The sequence below is a fragment of the Sebastes fasciatus genome, chromosome 4 (assembly GCF_043250625.1).
Source record: "Sebastes fasciatus isolate fSebFas1 chromosome 4, fSebFas1.pri, whole genome shotgun sequence".
Taxonomy (NCBI): domain Eukaryota; kingdom Metazoa; phylum Chordata; class Actinopteri; order Perciformes; family Sebastidae; genus Sebastes; species Sebastes fasciatus.
This window is the reverse complement of record NC_133798.1, coordinates 6,071,112-6,084,977: the sequence shown is the minus strand read 5'-3', so window position 1 is coordinate 6,084,977 and position 13,866 is coordinate 6,071,112. Positions and strand designations below refer to the sequence as shown.

Below are 13,866 nucleotides of genomic sequence, written 5' to 3'. Positions count from 1 at the left end.
GTCAGATGGTTCTGCTTGTTCTGGTGGTTCTGGTAGTTACCGATGGGACCCCGCTGGTCCGACGGCGGGTCTGGCGGAGCCAGTGCCGTGCGATGACATGCCAGCGGTGAGTGGGGCGGCTGGGGGGAGGAGGGGGGTTAAGGGGCGCGGGGCTGGCGGGGCTGGCGGGGCACGGTAACCCCCCCGATGCCTCCTCTCCTTTATCCTGCTGTGTTGTGAAACAACAAACACAAGGTGGTTATTGGGTAACAACCGGGCAAGACAGAGCAGCAACATCAACAGTAAACATCAAAATGTGATGCACTTCATTCAGCATTCATTTTCTGCATGATGCAATGTTTGTGGAGGTCTTAGAGATGCACTCAGTGATCCTCTAAGCTTTTAAAGCTCCAAAGACACTTCTGGCATCACTTTGCTTCATCTGTGTTCCAGCATCACCACAAAGGTCGAACTGAAGACCTGCAGCCTTCTTAGGAATAGAGGAACAGGTTGTGGGCTGAGACCTGCTGGATTAAACACTCAAGCGTCTTGAGATAACTTCTGTTGTGATTTGACGCTATACAAAAATAAATTGATTTGATTTGATTAAACTGTGCACATGCAACTCTAAACCAGGAATATGCTGCATTCATGTCACATTGGGAACACTGTAAATATAAGCTCCAGAGTAGAAAAGGACTGTAGCTGGTATGTTACTTTCAGGGCCGTAGCCAGGATCTTAGACATACTGAGGTCATAAGTCCAAGTTCTCCCCAGGCTGACCAGACACCAAAAGGAAAGTCCTTTCCTTATTTAGATTTTTCATGTACAATGTTCTCATGTAAGTTATATTTTCTTAAAGTGTAAAACTACTGGATCAAAGACAGGGTATTAGGGACACTAGCTAAATAAAAATATATATATTTCAGAGCCAGGAGAGGGGGTTGTAATATTCCGAGAAAAATACGAAGACATTCTGGGATTAAAGTCATAAATTTAAGAGATAAAAACTTTTAAATTCTCTGAGATTATAAAGTCATAAATTTGCAAGAAAAAACTCTGAAATTCTTTGAGATTAAAGTCACAAATGTAGCCACCGTCTGAATAGTAGTGTTCCTGTGGTAAGGATGGTCTCTGAGCAAGGTGAAGGTCCCGAAGGATACATATACAGTATGTGTTTTCTTTCATGTTCTTTCTGTGTTATTTTATGAACATAATGCTGACATTGATACGCATTGTACTTTGTCCTCATGCTAGACCTGTTGTATGTTTTATTTTGCCAATGGGTTATCAGATAATTTTTAAAGATTGCTGTTTCCCACGTCGTCTCGGATGGACGGTCTCTGAGCTAGGTGAAGGTCCTGAAAGATACATACAGTATTGACTTTTTTCTTTCATCTTTCTTACTTATTTTTTCTTTCTTTAGATATGTTGAACATATCTTGATAATGTTGTAATTTACCGTCGCCCAATAGTAATTTTACTCAGCAGAGCTTGAACGCATCATGATAATAACTCAGTGGAACCTCTGTTAACGTTAGTAGCTCCGTTATTCACCCAAGCAGGACTGTGCTGCTTGACCGGCTGCTAACAGCTAACGTTACTTACTCTCCTCCTGCTGATTTCAACACAGATTCACAGTGTGGCATTATCAGGGAAAAATTAGGGTGCATCCCCTCAGGTTTAGTAGTAGTAGCGTCACGCTGTTGAGCGCCTTTTTTTTATCTCCGCCGTGGCTCCAGTCCCAAAGAAACTGAAACATGATACAGCGTGCATATGCGTCATTGTGCATGTGTAACAGCGTCGAAGAGGAATCGATAGATGAGCATAGAGCATGAGATGCCAAGGAATCAAACTACTAGGAACCGGTTCTCTATTTCCATCCCCAGCATTTCCCCTTTCTGCCAAAGTGGCGGATGACCTGACAAATTTACCTGCCACTGCCAACAATTTACCCGCATTTGGCAGGTGGTGGGTGCTAATTTCAGACCCTGGCTACTAGTGATGAAAAACTACTTAAGGTACTTTTAAATGATCTTAATTATTTAGTTTTGATTGTTTTAATGGAAATGCCTGAAGCTGTGTCAGGATTATGTTTTAAATAAAATGACCCAAATGAATGATCATCTTGTGATCATATATTACCGTCTGGAATATTTGGACATATTTGGACAATTCAAACACATCACCATCAGTTTATTTTTTGTTTTAGGTGCTGAGCAAGACGAAGCTGAAGTTAAAAGCAACAACTTCCAAGTTGTTGCTTTTAACCATCAGGACGTCTCTGTTATGCCCACATGACCTGAATGCAGCAGTAGTCCAGCATGACTTCCAGTGAGTCAGACCAGAGTTTAACCAGTGAATTGTGCCAGGAGGTACAGTAATCACTCCGTAACAACACCCGAGCTCCAGACTGGAAATGAGCTTGAGAGAGGCAGGAGATAAAACTGCGAGTGTTTCTTCGCTTAAGTCGTCTTCGACAGAACGATAAAACGAGCAGCCCGTTGAGTCACACAAACAACATAACTGGATCGATGCGGAAGCAGTCAATGGCCTCGATTATTTACAAGTAGCGAGTCGTAATGAGCAGGCCTAATGACATTTTGCTCGATGAGCTGATCAATAGTAGAATTAGTCATTCATATTGATGCACAACATGTTTAAGCTACTTTCTAATAAACCCTGAGCGACTGTATCTCCTGGGTGCACTGTTTCATTTCTGACACACTGGCCCAGTGAGTCATGGCACATGTTTAGTCAGTCACACTGATTCCTCCAGCAGAAATAAGTGGCTCGTCAGAAGCAGAAGAATACTCCACTCTTGTTTATGGTTTGTTCAATATGTTATTTTCATGCTGTTCTGGGCAGTAATGATTTTGCTGCCTGTTTGCTTTCCACAATAATAAAAACAGCCCTTACATAATTGGCCATTTAGACCTCCCATTCATTTATTTTTAATCAAGCATCCTTTAAAGCCCACCTCCAGACAGTTTTACTTCCTGTTTTTTGGTCAACGTTCTTTCTCAAACAGAAAATGGGGGTGCGGTTAATAGTCAGACATAATTCATTACCATGGCAACAAGATTGCATCGTTTTTCAACCCAGTTTAGATGAAACCAGTTTAGATGAATTTGCTGTTTATCAGCCCACAAATGAGACAAGAATTATCTCAACACACCGACTCTCTCTCACTCGCTCTCTTCTTCACCGTCTCCTCCTGACGAGGCGGCCGTCTGGCTGCTGCTGCACCGAGGAGCCGCACCACCGCACGCCGGCCACAGCGCGCCGGAGGACGGATAGACATGTTGCAGAGGTCCGTCATTTGAAATGCAGTTTCGGGACATTTTGGAGGTACACCGTCCACCAGCACCGGCCGCTCTCGCCTCAGCTCCAGCACCGACACCGCACCGGGCTGCACTGAGATTCGTTTATTTCTCTAACGGGACTTTTTTTCTCTTGATTTCTTTTGGACTGAAAGTTTGCCTGCAAACCTCCGGTATCGGCAGGAGGAGACGGTAAAGAAGAGAGGGAGTGAGAGAGACAGTCAGTGTGTTGTGTTAATTCTGCTGGTGGGATTTTGTGTAAACAACTGCGTTGACTGAACCCGTTCACCGTACACACAAATGCCATGGTGAAAATAAACACACTAAACTAAGGTGGAGGAAACTAAACAATAAAATGAAAACTCTCAGTTAGATAATGCAAGTTGGGCTAGCTAACTACACCTAACTAGCTAACTACACCTAACTAGCTAACTACAGCTAACTAGTTAACTACACCTAACTAGTTAACTAAGTATAAAGACAAACAGACAGATAAACGGATTTATCAGTTTGCTGCTCAGACTCAAACGAGCATTAGTGAACCTGCAGTTTGGAGAATGACCTTTGACCTGCAGCTTCTACTATAGTCAGACCTCATAGTCACACTTTAGCAACAACCCTCTTTTTTTTTTTTACTTTGAGCACAAAATTATTATTTTTATCAAAAGAAAATGGAAAGCAGTGTGGCTAATCAAGTAAGTCAGGAAATGACTCAAATATAAAATATAGAAAGCCAAAATACACTGGAGGGGGGCTTTAACTACTTTTGTTCTTCTCCATTCACACAGCATATAAGAGTCATAACCAACTCACCTCACTGAGAAATGGCTGTTTGAAATGTTTAAGGAAAAAAATGAGTCCTTGTCAGACATAAATCTTTCCTCTTCGTGTTGCTTCCTGGCACGTCTCCACCATTTCCATCATTTCTGCAAAGAGTAGCTCTCAAACATTCAAGAGTCCCTGATTCAGCGCCCATTTAACCTGTTGCTTAGGAAATGAATGAGTGGCCTTTATGTAACCGCCCACTGCCTATTCTCTGCTCTCTGTTCTCCACCACTCTCTCTCTCAGCTTCAATGAGCTTTTATCTTTTCATAGTGTTGTTATCAAAGAGTCATGGTTGGATGGAGTTCATTAATTTCCTCCTCTGCTGGTAGACAAGCACAATGTCTAATAATGAGGTATCACAGCTAATGAGCACAAACATCTCAGTCTTAATACGCCAAAACTTTCAGAGTGGTTCATCCTGCACACACAAAAATGAGCCAGTGGCCACCCAGACAGGAGGGTTAATAAACACAACACGGTAAAGAAACCAGGTCGACTGACCATGTCTGAGTCAACTCCTCGCTGCTCCGGCAGCAGTGGTTTCTCCTCGGTGAACTGCTGCTCCTTCATCCCCGCCATCCTGGACAGCAACCTGCAATCACCATGGCAACACGCACAAACACACATCTAAGGTTACACTATTATTTCATCATGCAGAATACTGTCTGTGTTTGACCTTAAAAAAAATTCATCGACATTTGCATTGCTATAGCGGTGGTAATGGCAATTCGGTTTCAGTTAAATGGGATGAATTAGTCCTTCACAGGGTAATTTCACAAATCCACATTGTGAAATTATGGAAGGACTCAGATCGCTGATTGAATGTTGAACTGAACTGAAATAATCGGAGCAGCTGACAGATGAGAAACTGATTGGAAACGGAGGAGATGGAATCAAGATGGGAATTAGTTTCGCTGCAAACCTGCCCTGATCTATTAGAAGATTCATCGGTCAAAGAAAACAAAGTGTGACCCGGCCGCCGTGTTGAAAACAGTCGAGCCAAAACCATGTTACAGCTAAATAGTACACTAAAGTATGTTTCTGAAAACATTTGAGGAGAGAAATAGGCATTACAGTAACAGAATCTTGAATCTCTGATTGGTTGTTTTCCGTTCCATTAGGAGCACAGGAGGACACAGAGGAACCAGATTTCTATCTGTCTCGTGCACTACTCTCGGGATATACTGACAGTTTTATAAAAGCAACTTTTTAAAGTCATCGACTGCAGCTTTAAGTGATGTTCTGCTCTAGTTTGCCAGATAACAAAGACACACTGCAGAATTGGAGTCGACATATAGATGCTTACTGACCGAGATTACTCCGTAAAAAGTGTAGCTTGGAAGTACACAGACTACTGTCCCAAAGATAATAAGAGGACTGAGGCTGTATTAAGGTCTAATTAAACGGGCCTTTTATGTTTGAAGGCACACACACACACACACACACACACACACACACACACAGCCATAACACACAGGACACCAATACACTGTGACACATGAACATACACAAAGAGTGGGGTCAGACAGTATCAGTGCAATAACACTGCTACAGTAGATGATTACATCAATTCACCAACACTGGAACACAGAAGAACACACACACGCTTTAACACTTACATTTCCTCATTTAACCCCCTGAGACCACGATCTCGACTGACTTTACTGTCTTTCAGAGGCTCTGGTAGGTTCCGTTTTAGAGCTAGAGTGAAGCTACACATATCATGTGAAACTAGAAAACCTAAGGTATTGTATTCATGTTTGATGATGTTAGTCCCCATAGTAGGCATTTCATTGTAGTGAGACCATTTTTTTTTTAATTTGACCTCACTGTATAAAATGACCTTTGGTGACCTCTAGGATAATCACAGCCTCATGAAACTTTACAGCCACAAACTAAAGAACTAGAGCATTCAGAGGATGGATGGCTTTCCTAGCTTGATTGACAATAAGGGGGTTTCTGAGCAGTTTACACAACAGAAGTGCTCGCCATCCAATCGCCGTAAAATGGAATTCTTGCAGAAATCTCCAAATGTCAAAAGTTTTTTGATCCCAAATCACAACATGTGTTTTTTCTATGGTGTTCCTCAAGGTCTTGGTGTCTTAATGTGGTATTTTGGAGGGATTATTGATCATTTTTTATCAATTTTCCAGTGGTAAAAATTGGTTAAATTTTGCACCAAATCTGTGTAACAAATGGTATCAACCCAAGAATTGCTGCAACAACTTATGAGACATAACAGAGCATGGGGATGATCTTGATATACTTCTATCATAATGTTCTAAACCCTTGCACATTTTATCTTTCATTTTAAATAATTAATTCATGTTTATTTCTGATTTATGACTAGAACAACTTTACACACAGTGCTGAGCAGCATCTCAAATTAATCTTCAGGTTTCCAACTTTCAGATGATGTACACCACTTCTATGTGACATCTACTGTTGACCTGCTATCTACCCCTAAAGACCCCCTGTACCCTCCTAACAAAAACAGGTCTATGTGGGTCTCAGAAGGGTTATTGTGAAGTTGGAGAGATGGATCAAGTATTTTCAAGTCAAAAGACTCAACTACAAGCCAAGTAACGAGTCATTGGTGTAAAAATCCATGTCCAAGTCTTTTTGTCAAGTCCAAATTCATCAAATTTGTAACTCGAGTCTGACTTGATTCCGTGTCTGCAAATGACGCGTAAGGCAGCGGTGAGACTGAACCACCACTAACCAAAATACTAAATCTGTGGGCTGTGAAACCAAAACAATGAGCTGAAAGATGCTAAAACGCTCTGTGGAGCTGAGGGGAACTGCAGGGTTGGTAATAATTATCTGTGGGTTCATCACTATGAACCTTTAACACATTATTCATTGTTGTAATAGTTTGACTTCACTCTGAGGATTATGAAGTGCCGTGTCCCGCTTTGTTTACGAGACGCAAGAACCATTACGCACTGGTGACAGGTAGCTTACACTGTTTTCAAACAGTGTTTTCAGCAGTTAAGGTCATTTTGTCATTAAGCTGTAGGAGCATTTACAAAATAGCATTTTGTGTTGTTGAACTTGGTAACTGTGGGTACATACATTTGTCTTCACTACGTGAAGGACATCAAACCAGACAAGGTCAGATGAGGTAGATAAACTGAATCGGAACATATTGCAGTAATTTTGAAATGTGTCTGTGGACTGTCATCATCTGTGGTTGCCTGCACAGACCAAACATCTTTATCAGAATTAACTGTAATGTGACATCTAAACCAGATCTCCAAACAATACCAGTGGTATGTTTTGTTAAGCTGCATTTGCTTCTCAAAGAAGAGCTTTGACTCCTTGCATGTTACACGTTGTCGGCTCTGTTTCAGAGGCATTGCTGTACTCATCAGAAGACACGTTTAAAGCAACAGTAGGCAGAACGTTTTTGGCATCATTTGGCAAAAATTCCATAATAACCTTTCAGCACATTGTAATTAAAGTGTTCTGAGGGAAAACTAGACTTCCTCATGGTTCTGTTTTGATGGGAGACTTTAGCCAATCACAGGTCATTTCAGAGAGAGCGTTCCTATTGGCTGTGCTCCAGCTGGTGGGCGGTGCTTGGTATTTTCTCAACTGGTCTCAACATGGCTGCCCGGTCACAAACTTTCTCATTCTACAGCTAAACAGTACACTACAAGATGTTTCTGAAAACATTTGAGGAGAGAAATAGGCATTACAGTAACAGAATATTGAGGACACCGTGACCGTTCTATAAAAATAACTTTATATCATATTTGCTCCATTCCTACCCACTGCAGCTTTAAGATTACAAAACAACAAGCATTCAAGTCTTGTTTTTCTCCTCTCTTTTCTTCTCCCTGCCCTCTCTCTACCTCCTCCCCTGCTCTCTCCCTCCCATTGTGACCAGTTTATTAAATGGGTGAGTGTGACCTTTCCGAGGCCACTGGAATGGAGCCACGAGGATATGAGAACAGAGACCAAACAACTCCACCTCTCCTCCTCCTGTTCCCTCACTTTTAGAGCTGCCTGTCTGTTGTTTTCCTCATTCATCACTCTCCTTGTTTATCACCATTTCCCTAATCTTTATCTTCTTACAAAACTAACAAATCTGTGATTTCTGTTTCTGTTCTGTATTTCTGATTGACATTACTCTAGATAATGCTTTTTGCAGTTGCTGTACCAACACCGGATATCTGGAAGCTCTTTTCTCACAAACAATCCTCATTTTACTTTTCCAGTTTGTTGGACTAAAATGAAGTAGTATTGCAAGAACAAAGTCTGGGCCACAGTGTTCCTTAACAGTTAAAGCTTCAGTAGGCAGAAAGTGTTTGGCATCGTTTGGGCAAAAATTCCATAATAACCTTTCAGCATATTGTGATTCAAGTGTTCTCAGAGAAAACTAGACTTCTGCTCCTCCTCATGGCTCTGTTTTCAGGCTTTAGAAAATCTAGCCCGTGCCGATGAGACTTTGACCAATCACAGGCCATTTCAGAGAGAGAGAGCGTTCTTATTGGCTGTGCTCCAGCTGGTGGGCGGTGCTTAGTATTTCCTAAACAGATCCCAACATGGCTGCCGGGTCCCAAACTTTCTCATTTTACAGCTACACAGTACACTACAAGATGATTCTGAGAACATTTGAGGAGAGAAATAGGCATTACAGTAACATAATATTGATTCATATTTGATCAACACTGCCTAGTTTGACCATTTGATCGGAGTTTGCGAGTGATTGACAGCTACTCAGAGACGGCAGCAGGACGGCAGACTCCAGATCAGCTCTGATTGGTTGTTTTACTCTGGTATGCAAAATCTTGCAGATGCCATTGGGAGCACCGGAGGACACAGAGACAAATGATTTTTTTCAGATTACCTTTCTCATGCACAGTTTTGTGACTGTTTTATAAAAATAACTTTTTTCAATCATATTTGCTCCATTTCTACCCACTGCTGCTTTAACAAATTGACCGCACTGAATTGTTTGAAAAATCAACCTGAAACAATAAAAGTGCAGGGGAGAAAAACAGGACTTTGAAAACCCATCCTTAGTGGAAATTACAAACTTGCGTCTATATAGTTTAGTCTATGGATAAAACCCAACACAATTATATCAAATGGGAGGGCACATTGGAGACAGCCCAGAAGCGGGGGCCTCCAGACTGTCTGTCGGGGAGATCCACTCAATATGCACCGGTCTGTGAACTGTCTAAAGCTGGAATAAAAAGAAGAACTGGATGATTAACACCAGCAGTCACAGCCAAAACGGCTGAACAGGCGAGGAAAAGATCGCCACCTACACACTCTCAAACTTCATTGACTGATAATCCAAAGAAAATGAACACTATACCGCCCACATTCTTTGAGACAGCACAGCAACGAGCACCGAGAATGAAAGATTCAAAATAACACAAAAAAACAAGGATCCTGAAGGATTACCGCCTCATCCTTATTTCACCTAGATAAATCCTTGGATTTCTTACATAACCACTCCCATTACTTGATAATGTTGCCTCCAGGACCATCTGTGGACATTATACTGGATTTTCTCAAAATGCTCTAATTTTCTCCCCTAAAAGCCCAGACAGACCAAGCTGACATCAAAGAACTAGCGGCGATGAAGGCCGACTGTTGCGTCGCCGCATGCCGCCTTTGTCTTGGCCGAAAAGTTTCATTTGGAACTCATTGCAAAGACTACAGCCGACGGCCAGTTAGCCCGTACGTTCTGAGCCTGCGTGAAATGAAATAACTCTCCACACCAGCAGGTGGCGGTAGTCTGTACATGAAATTCAAAAGAAACACATTCTACCTTATTGTAAAGCTGAATGAAACGTCACGTTTTGAACACTCACAAAAAGGCTTCTTTAGGTTTAGGCAACAAAACTACAACTTTATTTAGATTCAGGCAACAAAACTGCTACTTCTTTAGGTTTAGGCAACAAAACTACAACTTCTTTAGGTTTAGCCAACAAAACTACAACTTTATTTAGATTCAGGCAACAAAACTGCTACTTCTTTAGGTTTAGCCAACAAAACTACAACTTCCTTAGGTTTAGCCAACAAAACTACAACTTTATTTAGGTTTAGGCAACAAAACTACAACTTTATTTAGATTTAGGCAACAAAACTGCTACTTCTTTAGGTTTAGGCAACAAAACTACAATTTATTTAGGTTTAGCCAACAAAACTACAACTTCCTTAGGTTCAGCCAACAAAACTACAACTTTATTTAGGTTTAGGCAACAAAATTACAATTTATTTAGGTTTAGGCAACAAAACTACAACTTCAATAGGTTTAGGCAATAAAACTACAACTTCCTTAGATGTAGGCAACAAAACTACAGCTTCTTTAGGTTTAGGTAACAAAACTACAACTTCTTTAGGTTTAGGCAACAAAACTACAATTTATTTAGGTTGCGGCAACAAAACTGCAACTTCTTTAGGTTTAGGCAAAACACAAACACTTAGTTGAGGGACAAACATCTTGTTTTGGGTTAAAGTAACTGAGGACACACAAACAACTACACATTGTTGGTTTCACACAGGATGCAAACTCCGGTCTCCTGGGTGTATACCCTGTGTTTTGTGTCCCATCCATTGTCCCCAACCTCCAACCCTTATGGAATTTCACACTGTCTATACTACTTCTACTCCTGTCATAATTACTACGGTCGCTAGAGGTCGCTATCGTGTTCCTTTATTCCTTCTTTCGGTGATCTACCATGTGAATAGATGATAAAACTTACTAGTGGGTGTAGTAGGCCACTGTTAACCCACATCTATGGGGCTTATAGCGACTGATAACTTTATTTAATAGCCTGACAACAGTCTAATAGGCTGGATTAGCGCAGTTTTAAAGTTAGGAGTTGAAACACTGCCGACTTTACAAATGACTAGTAAATAGCCACTGGGTGTATGTAAGATAATAAATATGTTATTTCCACCAGGCATGTCTGCTGCTCTCCTCTGCTATTAAATCTCTGCTTGTCTTACTCGCTCTGTCTCTGTTTCTTTTTGTTTCTCTGTTTTTCCAATTTGTCACCACTGTTTGACAGTTAGTCTTTTTTCTAAATTATTTTCCCTACGCACCTCCTTCTCTGTCTTCCAGCATCTCATCCCTTCTTCTCGCTGTCTTTTGACATTTTTCTTTTTCTTCTTGCCACTCCAGCATATATGTCTCTCTTTTGACCCTCTCTGTCGCTCTCAACTCTTTCTCTTTCACACCATCTCATCCTCCCATCTCTTTCGTCATTCCACCCCGCCTCATCCCTCTCTTTCTCACCATCTCTATTCACTCTGACATGCTTATGTAAGACAGCTGGTTGTGAAATCAATTACCATTGCATTACGCCGGCTATATTTGGCCTCATGACGCCACTGCTGCTGGTGGAAAGATACCGGCGCTGTCCTCCTCTGATTTAATGCTATGTCTAGTGCATAACTTTGCATCTATCTATGGTGAAGTTCTTGTTGTTTTAAGAGATGTACATACATTGTGTGTTTCCTGTTAGCGTATCTGCAGAGTGTGTGAATGGTGGGCAAAGATGTGAATTTGTTTGCCTTGAAATTCGGTCAGTCGGTCTGTTGATCATTTGGTCACTTCAACACTTTGTTCTGCAGCAAGATGTCTCAACAAATACTGATCAAATTGGGATAGACAATTATTTAAAATCATTTTGGTGACTCTGGGACCTTTTGTCCAGCACCTCAAGTCAAAATTTGCATTTAACAAACTCTTTGGTCCCAAAGGTATCTTGAAAAGTCTGGCCAGATTTCTATAGAATTTGCACAGTCCCCATAAAATGATTCCTAAAGGTTTTTGTGACCGCTTACCCTTCAAGCACCACCAACATTTTCCGATCCCAGCTGACATTGGGTGAAGGCGGGGTACACCAGGGACAGATCGCCAAACTATCACAGGGCTGACACATAGAGACAGACAACCATTCACACTCACATTCACACCTATGGGCAATTTAGAGTCCATGATATTCATGAGAGGGTGAATTGTTTCAGCCAGTATCCTAATAATACTGCAACTTGGGATTTACATCCAGTGTCGACGTTCAGTGTCAATGCAGGAAATGGTGTGTCCTTCACATTTTTACTAACTGTAACCACGATCATAATCAAGTGTTTTGGTTGCCTAACCCTAACCATACCGTAACCATAGTTGATGTGCATAACCAAATGTGCTGATATTATAGAAAACGAGAATAAACTAACTATAAAGAAAGGAATCTCTGTCTGTGTGTGTTTGTATGTCCTTTGCATTTCTCGAGAACCATTCAGCCGATCTACTTCACAGTAGACGTGTCGAATTTGGTGCAATTTGGACTCACGACACTTTCAATCTAAAACAACTTTTCGTAAGATACCATACGTGTGAGTATACATTGAACAGGGATATGGATAGAGAAGATCAAACCACTTTTAACTTGAATAGAAGTTGGTTTATTTTATTTTTTGTTAAATATTGCACTGCCTTGTATCTTGACAACTGAAGCAGCGGGTCCTGATGTTACACTTTTTATTATTTTCAAATAAAAGGTATGTATTTGACATCAATTGTTGTGTTTACTTGTTTATATCCATAATTAATTCATCCCTGATTTCCTTACAAGAAAAACTTTTAGAAATCCTGACGTGCACCGTCCAGTATCCAGCTATTTATTTCACAGTCACACTGATTGAATTTTTGGCAAAAAAAAAGTTACTGAATCGATTTCAAGTCATTGAATCGTATCGTATCGTATCGTATCGTATCGTATCGCTCTAGATGAGCCAAATATTGTCCTTGAATCATATCGGAACCACTGAAAGTGACACATATTGTATCGTTGAAAAAAACAGGTTGTTACACCCCTAACAGCTAATGTGTTGGCATATGTCAACATTCTTATATTTTTCATTATTATTATTATGTTTTCATCGGCGTTGGTTTGTTGGTTTGTTGGTTTGTCCGTTTGCAGGATTATTCCAAAAGTTTGTGATGGTTTGAATGACATTTATTGGAGGGGTGGGGTGTGGGACAATGAACAATCCATTAGATTTTGGTGGCGATCCAGATCATGATCCGGATTCAGGAATTTTCTTAAGGATTCCGATCAGCCAGAACATTAAGACCTCTGGGTATAACACATGCGCTGTGTAGCTGATGACGCGTTGATGACGCATGACCCTGCCTCTTTCCTTCAGAGAGAGAGACAGAGAGAGAGAGCGGTGGGGGGAAAGGCTGTAGAATCTGCGTTTTTTCATATTAAACTCAGTGAAATTACAGCTGAGTTCGACCAAAGCACACTTGGTGATTGTTGGAAAGAGTAACGACGACGGTTTAGGTGAGTTTTATTTTGTTTCTGTCCAGTTTGAATGAAGTGTTTTACGATGCTCCGCTACGTACAGCTGATCTCAACATAAACAAAAATACACATAGATGATGGCGCAAGCTAAACGGAGAGGTGGGGTGGAGGTCTGCGCTCTCTGAGTGCCATTCTAGTTTATCTATTGCATTTCCCCTCCTCCATGCAGTGTTATGTATTGTATGTGATGAACAGCGCTGCGGGTAAAACCATTGAGTTGAACAGTGAGACATGTGGCCATCACAGTCCACTCTCCACAGTGGAGGGCCTTAACTTCAAAGCCTCTCTCCATCCCTCAACCAACTGTGGTCAGGCAGCCAAAGTGTCAGTGGGTGACGAGTTATTTACAGGCCTGTTTTCTACAGTATGTCCTCTCTTTCATGAAGGAACACTGCCAGCT

At 41.2% G+C, this 13,866-nt stretch overlaps 1 protein-coding gene and 2 long non-coding RNA genes across 12 annotated transcripts in view; 1 reads left to right on the top strand and 2 right to left on the bottom strand.

Annotated features, from left to right (window-relative positions):
• Nucleotides 1-13,866, top strand: part of LOC141765594 (uncharacterized) — a 371,017-nt gene that overhangs the window by 210,865 nt on the left and 146,286 nt on the right. The gene's annotated exons all lie outside the window — the stretch shown is intronic.
• The window catches only part of LOC141765593 (uncharacterized), a 101,023-nt gene that overhangs the window by 44,612 nt on the left and 42,545 nt on the right, over nt 1-13,866 (bottom strand). The window lies entirely within an intron of this gene.
• The window catches only part of ndrg4 (NDRG family member 4), a 73,835-nt gene that overhangs the window by 34,913 nt on the left and 25,056 nt on the right, over nt 1-13,866 (bottom strand). For 4 of the 10 annotated variants that reach the window (XM_074631653.1, XM_074631657.1, XM_074631656.1 and 1 more), the window contains 2 exons: nt 4,630-4,720; nt 41-208 (listed from right to left, as the gene is read on the bottom strand). In XM_074631653.1, coding sequence (XP_074487754.1) covers nt 41-208; nt 4,630-4,720 — 259 coding nt within the window. The remainder of the gene's footprint in view (nt 1-40; nt 209-4,629; nt 4,721-13,866) is intronic. The other 6 variants (XM_074631660.1, XM_074631661.1, XM_074631662.1 and 3 more) reach the window with 2 other exon arrangements.